The sequence below is a fragment of the Cygnus olor genome, chromosome 7 (assembly GCF_009769625.2).
Source record: "Cygnus olor isolate bCygOlo1 chromosome 7, bCygOlo1.pri.v2, whole genome shotgun sequence".
Taxonomy (NCBI): Eukaryota; Metazoa; Chordata; class Aves; order Anseriformes; family Anatidae; genus Cygnus; species Cygnus olor.
Window position 1 is genome coordinate 22730977 of NC_049175.1, and position 13258 is coordinate 22744234.

General features: G+C 34.4%; 1 protein-coding gene across 5 annotated transcripts in view; it reads right to left on the reverse strand.

The window, feature by feature from the left end:
* Window positions 1-13258, reverse strand: part of LOC121073016 (adhesion G protein-coupled receptor A3-like) — a 279022-nt gene that overhangs the window by 116256 nt on the left and 149508 nt on the right. For all 5 annotated transcript variants that reach the window (XM_040563482.1, XM_040563481.1, XM_040563483.1 and 2 more), the window contains one exon: window positions 9113-9325. In XM_040563482.1, the coding sequence (XP_040419416.1) occupies window positions 9113-9325 (213 nt within the window). The remainder of the gene's footprint in view (window positions 1-9112; window positions 9326-13258) is intronic.

The following is a 13258-nucleotide window of genomic DNA, read 5'->3' on the forward strand; positions in this document are numbered from 1 at the left end:
TCTTCCCTACTTCATTCCCCAATCAAAAAAAAAAAAAAAAAAAAGAAAAAAAGAGAAATTTCAAAAGTTCAAGTAATGGATGAGAGTTAAATAGGTATAGGTGTGCTTACAGGCACCATAAATACATAATATCTCATTTGTGTGTTCACTAATCCTTACACTATTCCTTCCAGAATAACTGTTGCTAACTCCATTCACAGATTGACGAAGACTCCAGTCTCCAAAATCATGAGACTTTCTTAAAAAATCCATAATTTATTTTTTCTATATATCTTCATGTAGGTGTACATGCATGTGTGCTCCTGGACATAGAAAAATTTTCATGCAGGAGAGAACTGTGGAAGTTTACTTTAATTTTTAAAAACAAGCAAAAAATATATTCTCACATCATTACTTTGTATAGGTGTTTTTACTGACTACCGCTGTATTACATCAACAACTATTGAAAGACAATATTTTACTTCACAGAATTTTGTATCTTTTTTTTTTTTTTTTTTTTTTTAAGATTAAGACTGAAATCACCTAACAAAATGAGTAAGAACATGCTATGTGTTTCTGGATTCACCACAAAACAAAACATTTCTCAAGTTCCACAGAATAATAACAGTCAATGGAATAAGGAAATATTGAAACCCTTACCCACCTCCCTGCTCCCCCCAAAGAAAAAAAGAAAAAAGAAAAACTTGACAGACTTCCACTAGCATATTTATGCTAGATTCCTTCAGCCAGCTAAACTGAAGATGACCAAAACCCACAAAACCAGCACTCTGCCAATTAAATAATTTCTTCATAGACAACAAATAATAAGGTAACATTTTCAGTAATATTTTAAACTAAATTTCACTTCCTATATAATGGAGACACTTCTGAAGCCAAAGACAGATCAACAGCATACCAGTATTTTCATGAATCAACTCATTTGTATAGTAGTATCTTCATAAATTACTTCAAAAGAGAGATTCTACATAAATCATAACCCTTCGTCTACATTCTGCTTAAAAAGTAGAGATAACATATTCACTACCCAAACTGAAAATATGCATTCAATTTCTGACTTCCACTATACATTCAGTAATAACTATCTAGATGGCTATATAATATATTCTTCTTCACGGTGAAAGTGACGGAGCACTGGAATAGGCTGCCCAGGGAGGTTGTGGAGTCTCCTTCTCTGGAGATATCCAAGGCCCGTCTGTATGCCTACCTGGGCAACCTGTTCTAGGGAACCTGCTTTGGCAGGGGGGTTGGACCCAGCGATCTCTTGAGGTCCGTTCCAACCCCTACAATTCTGTGATTCTGTAATAAAATCTTTGGAAAAACTCCCATAATAGAAAGATTGTTTTTCTATGTATTTTATTTATTTATTTATTTATATATATATATATATATATATATATATATATATATATAAATAAAACAACTCATAGACTCTACCACAAAATCAGGGGAAAAAAAAACCTGAAAATATTTGATATGTGACCTCAGAAACTGTTTTACTTGCCTTGATTGTTAATTGAAGTTCCAGCCACTGCTTTCACTATTAAAAAGTGAAATTTTGAAATATCTCTCAGTGAGCACCTTAATATCACATGCAGGGTTTGAATCCTACAACACAAACCTCTCTCACACTTGTGCCATTGGCTCCTTCCCCCAATTATCATATACAGCTGGAAATTGGAAAGTCACGAAACAATTAGAGTTTCTAGGAGGAGAACCCACATTCAGAAAAAATTTCTAGCCATATCACCTGCTAATCTTCAAAGTAATCTATTTTAGTGAACTCTTTATTGTAATCAAATTATTTTTGATTAAATCAAACTATAACCAACAAATAATCAACTATAATCGATCTATAACAAACAAAATAAGCCACGAGGAATCAAACCAACCCAGAAAAACAACACAACAAAAAAAAGCAGTTATATATATTTCTATAGTTACTAAAATTATCTGTTTAGAAACTGAAAATGTCTTCTCTAACAGCAAAAACAGGCAATGCTCAGCTAAACATGTGGTGAAAAGTGTTTTGAGTAATGAATTATAAGTATTTATTGGATGCCGAGGTATGTTCTCTCCGAAGGTTTCAGAATTTCTCAGTGAAAGTTAAGTAAGCATTTAAAAAAAAAGATTTTAGAAAACAGTAGTTGAAAGTATTGAACTTTGTATTTTACAGAGCTATAAAAATAGAACAGTTTATTAGTATAGTAGCAAAATTAGAGTTCAGGTATAACAGTTCAAAAGTGAATGCAGAACCACGAATTTTGCTAGTACTCTCAGTATTCTACTTATTCATTATTATCTTCAAGCCACTAAGTTAACTTAAAATATAATTAACAATTAATGTACTGCGTTATTAACTGTTACAGTGTCAATGTGTTTCTGTTACAAGATTTATCTTAATTAGTATACGAACTATTATTAAACAGCAGAATGCATATGAGGAAGTCTGGTAATTTTGCTTCCTTTCTTTGTAACAAAGAACTAATCTTATAATGCCCTTTGGGAAGTCCCAAAGAGAACATTTCCATAACAAGGTTGGTGCAGAAAATCAGAAGAAAACCTTGTGGATGAGAAAGTGAGAGCATCTTTCTTAGATATATATTGAATGCATACATAAAGTCAATACGACTAGTGCCTGTCCAGAAACAGAAGATTGTTTCACAGGAAAGCAAATGTGAGTTGGAATAACAGAATTTTATATCACAAACCGGTAACTTTCCAAGTCCTTTTGTCCTTCTTCATAGGTACACAAATTAAAAATCCAAACTGTACATAGCATTAATGGAGAACTTAATATCAGTTAAAATATATAAGTTGTAAACATAATATATGTATCAGAAACATCAATACCATAAACAGTGAAATACAGAAAACACATCCAGGTGACTGATGTGATTTGCAGAGTAAGTTTTTATCTGCTGAAGACAGGGCATGATAAGTGAAGAGGGACATGAGCTTGTAATGAAACATTTTAAAGTTTGTTTTATGCAGAAACCACCTATAAAATAGGAAAAATTGATACATTTTTCCTACTTTAAAAGAACCTAACGTGCATTCATTGCATTAGTATATGTTAAACAAATGTAAGAATTGTAGAAACCCTTCTGTGTACCTACTATATTTGACATTGTTGCACATGCATAGATAGTATTTTGGAGCTACTTCATTTTCTGCATGTATAGAAATAGCAGCATAGCCTTTCACATCATAAAACACCATGGCAGTATGTGCAGAGTAAAGAAAGCATACTGAATGCAGAACACCAAACTATATGTATACTGAAGATGTCATAAGAGACATAAATATATAAAGACATTTTTTGAGAAGGAATAGTAGTAAAAGGTACAGATATGCAAATGTCTGATTTGAGGATTTTGTAAGAAGAAAGATAGGGGCAGTTTGTCTTGTTTGTGTTTGATTTTGAAGTTAAACCCACCTAACCAATTGAATGACAGACACTTTACTTTTTTCCATAGCTAGTCCTCTGTACAATCACTACTCACCTTCAAGCAAATTCATACCTGCACAGAAAATACTAGTTCATATGTTACATGGCTGTAATTCAAAATAAGTGGAAATTCTTCCCCTATCTTTTCTTACTACTAAATGTTTCCAGTTGGTATAGATTTTATTTTAAAACAATGAAACAATGGCTTTAATAAGAGAACTACCAGCAGTTACTTTTCTGTATCTCCCAGATTTCATGTATAAGAATGAAGAATAATGTAAAAACAATATTTTTAAAAGTAATTATAATGAATGTGATCATTCAGAATATTGAATAAATAGATACTATATGTCTGGGTAGATTCTAAGTCACAATAAAAGTCACTATAGGATAATACTTAAAACTAAATTTTAAAAATAAAAAGTATATAGAATAAATGTTCAGGAATGGAAGCAGGTTAAACAGAATAAACTTTAAAATCTCATTACTACATAAAGATATACCTTTGTGACAGTACAAACAAACTGTCCACAAAGAAAGAAGAAACAGACCTAGAATGGTTACTCCAAAATCAATATAAAGAATTTACATCCAAGCAAACTTTCCCATAAGTTCTCAGAGCAAATTCCCAAACCAATATCGATATCCAATATAAGAAAAGCAAAATGCTTTGTGTGCCATAGCACACAACGAAAAGGGTAGGTGAAAAGGAAAATGGGCAAAAGTAGACAATTCCCAAAGCAAAATGAACAGGACAAACTCTGGTGTGTAAATGAAGTGTCTTGATCTGGATATACAATCATGATCTGTTTTACAATACTTGGAGAAAAGATACTTTGAAACCCAAATACACTATGATATTATGTCCATCAGAATGGAGCCAAAGCCATGGTAATATGCCATACATGTAAACTGAGAAAATAGCTTTTTTTTTCTTTTTTCTTTTTTTTTTTTTGGTGGCGTCCCACTTCATTAGGCAGTTTTTTATTTAAAAAGGATAATCTTGTAGTAATCTGTATCACACAGACATGCTCAAAGTTCATCATAGTTGATGAGAGAAGTGCCATGATACTCTCTAAAAAGTGATGTATGCTGGGAAATGAGAGGAAATCACGTTGGAAATGTTGATAACATAATTCATGCTACATGCATGACACTCTAGAAGAAGAAATACAGAATGATCCTAATGATATAGTGTAGCATGATCCAACTGATATATTGTAGGTAGTATAGCAGTATTTTGTTGGGTATTTCAGGTTGTATCTTGTAAATAAGATGTATGTGGTTATGCAAAATTGCTATGTGAATCTTCTCTAGAAGAGACTGAAACACATTTGTGCAATCTTTTTAGTGTAGAAGTGAATGAAGGAATATCCAGACTGGGGGAACATTTAATCTGACAGACTGGACCAGAAAAACTAGTTAAAAGCAGATAATTCCTGTGAAAGTTGCTGAAAATATTTTCATTTTGCACTACATTTTAATTGAGTTCACAAATTCTACACATTACTTTAAGTGTTAGATTTCCTTAGCTGATCTTATTGACCTGGAAAATTCTGTACACGTGCATTCTGAGCATGGAAAAAAAAAGTATCTTTAATGGATAAGCAACTCAATGAAGTTAGTAACACTAAGAACATGCTTAAATGAAAATACTTTCCTTAAACAGGTTCACAGGTAATTAAAATATATATACATGTCTGTTCATGAAAATATATAATATAACGAGCTGGAAGAGAAGTTTTTAAATGCTGTCACTGCCGGTATTGTTCAAATATTTCTAAAATTGTATAATGTCTGAAAGTGGTATAAGCAAGTGATCGTAGGATTTTCTCAAAGAATTTCAGAATTTTTCTTCACGATTAGCATATCTACTACCAAACATAGTACCAATTTAACCTTTAACATTTTAGCATATGGACATCAGTGCAATCTGACAAATCAAAAGGCCACTCTGGCTCAGAAAAAATAAAAGAAGTAAACAGAATTGAAAAGTTAAATGGAATACATGGAATGTATTATGTGGAACTTGAATTTCAGAAATCAGGGATTATATACATACAGGCTATTTTTGCTCCTTTGAATTCAGTCCTGTGTCAGATGAACAACTAAAGAAAGAACTTTTTATTTAACAAGTTTTTTTTAAAACAAGCAATGAAGCTGAAACTGTAAATTACATTAATAAAATTCTTTCCTCAAAGTCCAAGTGTGAATACTGAATCTACAGTCCCCTATAAACTACATGTTTGACTGTGATAGACAGGAGGCTTAAAAATTCATTTTATGTTGATGACATTTTAGTGAGGTAGAGGAAGGATTAACTGTATAAGTGATCTTTTTACACAGTGGAGGTAATTTACAGGATCAGACTGGAACAGGGATTAGGTCCCGACTACTGGTCTGATGGGAACCAGATGCTGGAATCATATTCAGTGGCACTAAAATTTCATAAGCTGTTCTCATGTTGTCTGAGTTCAAATGTTACAGCAGACCTATTTGTGTGCCATTGTTGTGATATCCATACAGCACAGTCAGGTCATGGGACAGTGTCTTGGAAGCACTTTGTAACATGATCTTAAACTGGAGTCTTGGGCTGGGAAGATGCTATTAAGCCTATTTAATCAGAGATGGAAACGACCACAGTATCAAAATACAAGCCACTGTATCATAAAACAGGAAGCTATACTGAGCCTTTTTTTTTTTCATCCAGGAGGCCAGTTGGGCAGTGAAAGCTGCCTACTACTGATGGCAGAAATGGGATTTTAGATCTGCGTCTAAACTCCAAAAGAGGAAGCTTTTGATCTGCAATAAGTTTTTCAACTTTTCAGACTGGTTACTGGCTGTATAGCCGAAATTAGATTTAAAAATAAAAATTTGTGTATCAAATTGAAATAATATTTTGCTTTAGGGTATTTGGAAACACTGCAAGTTAGTCCATAAAAGACCTACCACATATTTGAACCAGAAGTGGATATATATATACTGAAATAGCTATCTCCTGAACTTCTCAGAATGGTGGATCTCTTTCAGTGCCTTTTAAATTATTTACTTTTCAAAGTTTATTCTTTCCTTTTTTCTTTTTTTTAATTTATTATTTATTTTTTTCAGTATTTCTTTTTTTGTTTGTTTGTTTGTTTTGTTTCTTTATACCATAATAACCAGATCAGGTTAAACAACAAACAGACAGATACTGACTAAACTTGTATCCATTTGTACCAGTGCCTGAAAATATCACTATGGGCAAACTACAAAAGCACTGATTGTGTTATTAAGAGAGTTTGTGATCATCTATTTCAGTTCTCTCCCATCAACTGTCCACTAATTGCTTTATGAACTTTTAAAAATTCATTAGTACAATTGGCTATCAAAAGACAGATTGCATAAACAATTGTTTATGCTTAGTGAGCAGATGATTTACAATATTGTACATTTGAAGAGGGCTACAAATTTTACCACAAAACAATGTAAACATTCTCATTTAATAAGCTTTTTAAGGACAACTTTTGATGCTTTTATTAGAAGTAAATTAAAGTTGTAATCACCATTTGTACGTAGTGATTTTCATTAGATTTTTTTTCTTCTTTATGATTAATCCTGTGCTAAAAAGAGGAAGATTCTAAGAATAAGTTCATCATCTAAAATGACATTCTAAATAGTCAGAGTAATGAGGACTTTAAAATACAGTGACTAAACATTGGAAACCAGCAACTCCCACCTCCATCACAAATTCTCTATTTTCCCGAATTTTGCATAGCACAATCAGGTAGGTTTACTGTTTGTCTCCTCTGAGAATATATAGAAACAATTTTGCTTGTGGATGATGATAAAGAATCCTATTTTCTGTTATCATTTACATTTCTACAGATTGTTCTATTAAATAGAACAAATACAACTCATTTCAGAATGAATTAAAGGAATTCTTAGCTGAAAAGTTTCAGAGAACAACAATGAATAGAAACCCCTTGTTTTTCAGGATTTAGTTAAAGGAATATATTCTGTTTATTCACATATCTCATTTAAAACCTGAGCACATTTAGTGCTAAAACCTAAAGCCATGAAACTAACGTTTAGCTGAATCTCCTGTAATGTGCTGTTACAATATTTACAAATTCACCCACGTGATAACTAGTGATCCACCTAATAATGTGACTTCTGCCAGAATATATATCATATAGTTTAAAATTTCTTTGCATGGAAATAAGTTTATTTTCTACATTCTAACTTCTTCCTTTGGGCATGCAGTAGAGTCTCCCTTCTGTACGTTGTATAAACTCAGGTAGCTTCAAAATACATTAGGAAAGATTTTACTGAGCTGCTTATTAACATTCTGCCAACACTTTAGAATGGGTTTCAAATATATATTCTGCCTTGCTCTGTGTATTTGGCATATAAATGCTGATATGAGAGATGGGAAACTTGTATTTATGATACAATTCATCTTAAGAGGAGAGAGACACCAGTGCTTGAACATCAAACTTTCAAGAAATGCATTTACTAGAAAAGTTGGTACTCAGTTTCTGAAAGAACAATATTGTTACAGATGATAAAGAAAACTTTCCAAATTATGTAATTCCATGTATATTTCTATACTGATAAAACTATCGCATACATTGCAGAGCATTCCAGGGTTACTTCTTGCAGAAATCTTCTTTTAGATCTCTGAATTTGGTTTTCATCTTCTGGATGTCAAATTCTCCTCTTTTAAGAGAGGACTGACTATTTTATCTTATAGACAGACATGTTAACACTGTCCACAGAGGAAATGAATTACATTGCAGGTAACAAATTTTAACCTATTCTTCCATTATTAAGATGGCTCTTTTTTACTAGAAGAACCTGAAAGCACAAACTACTACATCACTGCCTAATCTTTACAGAAGATTAAAATGCAACAGAGAGAAAATAACTTTAATCAAAATACTTTCAAAGTTCAATAAACTGGTAGTATTATCCAGAAAAGTATCATTTTGCCATACTAAGTATTTCAAGAAATAAGCCTATTAAACTGAGATTCAGCTGATGGATAACAAAAATTCAACTCTGCAATACTTAAATTTAATAACATGCTCAGCCAAATGTAAAATTCCATTTCCTGCTAGATCAGAATTTAATTGTTCCACTTCATTATTTGATAAAAACAGTACATTCTATTAAAAGGCTTATTTATTATTGTGTTTCTTGGGCTACTACTCAAAAACTGCAATGTAACACTCTCCCTCTGTATAAAGTTCAGAAAATAGAGAATGTAATATTATTTAGTGAAAGTAAAGATAATTTCCCTAGACTAACAAATTTCTGAAATCTGAAATCCAGAGAGCACCTCACTAAAACAAATATTCCCGAATTACTTCAAATATGTTGCTTATACATTGAAAAGTTTGCAGAACTGGACCCAGACACGGAACGTACAAGACATTTACTCACTTCTATTCACATCCTGCATTCCTTCATTTTGCCTGATTACATTTGTGGAATATCTGTTAACACAACAAAATACTCTGCACCCAATACACTAGTTTACGGCTACTTAAATGTTGAAATTATAAAACAGTTTACAACACCAACAACCCAAAAAATATATTTGCCAAATCAGTATTCTGCTTAAAGGTTCTGCTTAAAACACATTAAAATACTTAAGTTATATTCACAACTGTACTGACTTACCCTGGTAGAAGAATTCACCAAGGAACTATTCAGATTGCCAGTGTTGCACTTAAAATTTAAATGTTGATCAGAATGGGGATCTGCTTCCCAGCTTCCCAAATCATGCACCAACTTGTCAGAATTTGCAGATATTTTCTGGAAAGCAGTGCAAGTCATTCCTATGAAACTTGATGGCTTGATCATAAAGGCCTCCAGAGCAATATTATGAGATACCTGTCAAGAAAGATGCAGGTATGTTGCTAACTCATTAAGCGTAATTACATTATTATACATGTATTTTGTATTTACTATACATATGTTATAAAGGATTGTGCATGTACATGCTCCCGTACATATGCATAAGTGAAAGAAAGAAAACTGAATTTACTTTTTAAAAAAATGATCTAGAATTCTACAATAGTACAGAGGGTTTGCTTGAAAATTCCTTAGGAATAAGTAAAAACAGATGACAGCATAGCAAGTAAATATACAAAAGGACTTAATTTATCTCTCAATTTGTATCAGTTTTGCAACTGTGTCATTATCAACAGACTTAATCCCAATTTAAAGCATATAAATATGATGTGAATTTGCAACCGCAATAGTAGGAATTATTTAAAAAATGGGCAAGGATGTGCTCTCTGCCTCAGAAATGAAACAGAAACATGCTTAGCTATTTGTTGGATGGACTGATTGATTTCTGATTTTTCTTTTTTTTTTTCAGATCATGTTCCATTATCATGTTTGCAGAATACTGTTATCATAGAATCATAGAATGGCTAGAGTTGGGAGGGACATGGAAGATCATCTAGTTTCTCACACATACACATACACATCCACACCCACCCACCCACCCACACCCCGCCATGGGCAGGGATGCCACCCACTAGATCAGATTGGTCAGGGCCTCATCCAACCTGGTCTTGAACACCTCCAGGGATGGAGCATCCACAAGCTCTCTGGACAACCTGTTCCAGTGCCTCAGCACCCTTTATGTGAAGAATTTCCTCCTAACCTCTAATCTAAATCTCCCCTCTTTTAGTTTAAAACCATTCCCCCTTGTCCTGTCATTATCTGATAGAGCAAAAAGTTGCTCTCTATCTTTTTTTATAAGCCCCTTTAAGTATTCATAGGCTGCAATAAGGTCACCCCAGAGTCTACTCTTCTGTAGGCCAAACAGCCCCAGCTCTCTCAATCCTTTCTTCATAGGAGTGGTGCTCCAGCCCCCTGGTCATCTTTGTGGCCCTCCCCTGGAGCCGTTCTAACAGATCAACAACCTTCTTGTGCTTGGGGCCACAGACCTGGACACAGTACTCCAAACAGGGCCTCACATGGGCAGAGCAGAGGGGGAAAATCACCTCCCTCTCCTGCTGGCCACCCCTCTGTTGATGCAGCCCAGGATGCAGTTGGTGTTATGGGCTGCAAGCACGCACTGCTGACTCATGTTGAGCTTTTCATCCACCAGAACCCCAAAGTCCTTCTCTGCAGGGCTGCTCTCAATGAGTTCTTCTCACAGTCTCTACTTATGGCCAGGACTGCCCCAATGGAGGTGCAGCACCTTGCTCTTAGACTTGTTGAACCTCATTAGGTTCACATGGGCCCACTTTTCAAGCTTGTCCAGGCCCCTTTGGATGGCATCCCTTCCTTCTGTTGTATCAACTGCACCACTCAGCTTGGTGATACACATCACCAGAATCAAGCCACATGCCTCAGTTAAAACTTCTGTGTGGTGACACATGTTCTTGAACCCTGGCAATAGCCATTTAATTATTCAGAAATTCAAATTTCTGCTGAAGAATGGAAATAGCACTGGTTTCCTACTACACATTTGTGAGATGAAGGTTAATAAGCAAATGTTAGCTAGATAATGTTGTATAGAGGATTCAAGTGATGTCACATGTAAAACCCATTTAAAAAAAAATTGAGTAGGAAATTCTTTAAACATAAAACTTTTCACTCCACAAATAATCCTATAAAGGCCTGACAACATTGGTATGTTCATAATATTTCATTCTCAGCATATAGAAATGGATAAAACAGAAGGCAAAACAGTGTTCCTTAGATAGCACTCTAAAATGAGCTTTAAATTGATATAGATGAACACAGAGAAAAATTATCCATGGAAACAAGCAACAGTCAGAAAGGTACATGTTAGGAAAAGACACAAGCTAATCTTATATAAGTGTTGCAGATATAGAAAATGCTAATGTGAAGTCCATTTCCTAAATTTCACATAAAAGCACCACACTGCAGAATGGCCAAAGGGTTTCCTTACAGGGGTAAGCTGAGAACAGCACTGCAGAAAGCAAAGTGAAAGCACAAAAACAACCAACCAAACAAACAAAAACTTTGCAATTAGCCTAAAATATTCTGACAGTTTCACCAGGCAGAGAGTAAAATAAAAACTCTTCAGAGGCTGGTTTGAAGACAACTACATGCTCCTGACAGGACTACAGTTAAGTTTTGTCATCCATGGGAAGGCTTCCTTCTCATATTGCACATCTGACATAGGTACACACAGAAATATGTGCAGGAGTGAAGAAGCACCTCAGAACAACACTGATGCACTGTGCCTGCCTGAGCACTGTGGTGACTGTGTCACAGCCTGGCCACCAGCCAGCCATGTTGCCCCAGGCCTGCCACTGACTAGGGATCAGCCTCCTTGCCACAGCCCGGCCTGGCAATCGCTGGGCTGCGACCTGGCCCAGTTATCATCACCAAGCCTCACAGGGACTAGCAGCGTTGTGCTCCCTGCTTGGCTTCATCACCAGCACTGAAGACATGCTCCTGGGCTGGGGCAACCCTGGCCTGCCCTGCTCCCTGTCTGGGAGCAGTGGGACAGGCCCTGGCTGGCGAGGCCTAGCCCTGCCACCCGCAAGGGAGACCCAGGCCCTCAGGCCACCCTGACATAAACTTCTTTTCCACAGGACTTCTCTAAAATTTTAAATACCATACTGAAGAATAGTATTTTGTTTTGTTTTTAACTGTTACATGATTATTAAATAAGGCTTTAAGTATGTATGTGCAATATATACCTCTAGAATTTATCTATCAAAGGAGATTTAAGAAGGTGTCAAATTAAATGAGCATGTCAATCCTGGCATTTTTCTGACCTTGAAATTAGTCATTCCACAACTTTATGGAACTCGAAAACCATTTTTGTCTTTCACAAATGATAAAGGAGTAACAGCAGAAGTTACTCTCAGGTAGCTTTTCAACATACAGGGAACACAGTTGTGCATAGGATATACAACTGTCACAGCTTATTGAGGTCCATTTTTTTTCAGGAACCTTATTATGAAGTAGTAGCTACTTAAGATTTGGGGGTTTTATAAGATGTTTTCTAAAATAAAGAAAGCAGATGCAATTTCTGCATGCAGTTTGCTGGCTGGCCTCCAGAAGGAACAGAAGTGTTTGATATTTCAGGAGATAACACCAAAAGAAAACTTCACAGCTTTGTTTATTTACAAATTGCGCTCAACCATAAACTAACTCTCCTCAAAAAAAAAAAAAAAAAAAAAGATAAAGTATGGTGAAAAGGTTAGAGACATAGATCTACATTTCAGTACAGAGAATTACTGTTCACAGTAATGTCAACAACTTCCTGAAGCAGTGGCAAGAAAAAAATTTGGCAACCTTTGGCATTTGACATTTAAAAGATATCTTTCGTATGAAGCAATAGAGAACCCCTAGCTGTCACATTGCAAAAGACTTCTAAAAGGCAAATCATAAAGGCATAATTCATTAATATAAATAAATATTTCTAGCAAAATTTCTTATTTTACGTATATTATTTTTTAATTATTTTAATAATAATATTTTATTTTTCTTAAAAAGAAAACCAAAACAATCCAATATATTTTATCACTTTATTCTGCAAGTGGAAAGACTGCTTTTCTAAAATTATACAGTGAGGGGACTAAGGCCATTATGCTGTTAAGTTCAGACCATAATTACTTTTTTTTTTTTTTTTTTAATATACCTTATTACTGTATTTGAAACTATAGCTGAATTCACTTCTACATAGTATCTTCACCTGCATTTCTCAACTGCATTGGACAGTTGAGAAAATAATAAAGGTTGTTTAAAATGAAGGAAGCAGGCAAATGAACCCATGGAGCAATAACACTTTGAAATATTTAACTAAAACTCTGAAAAAATAACTTT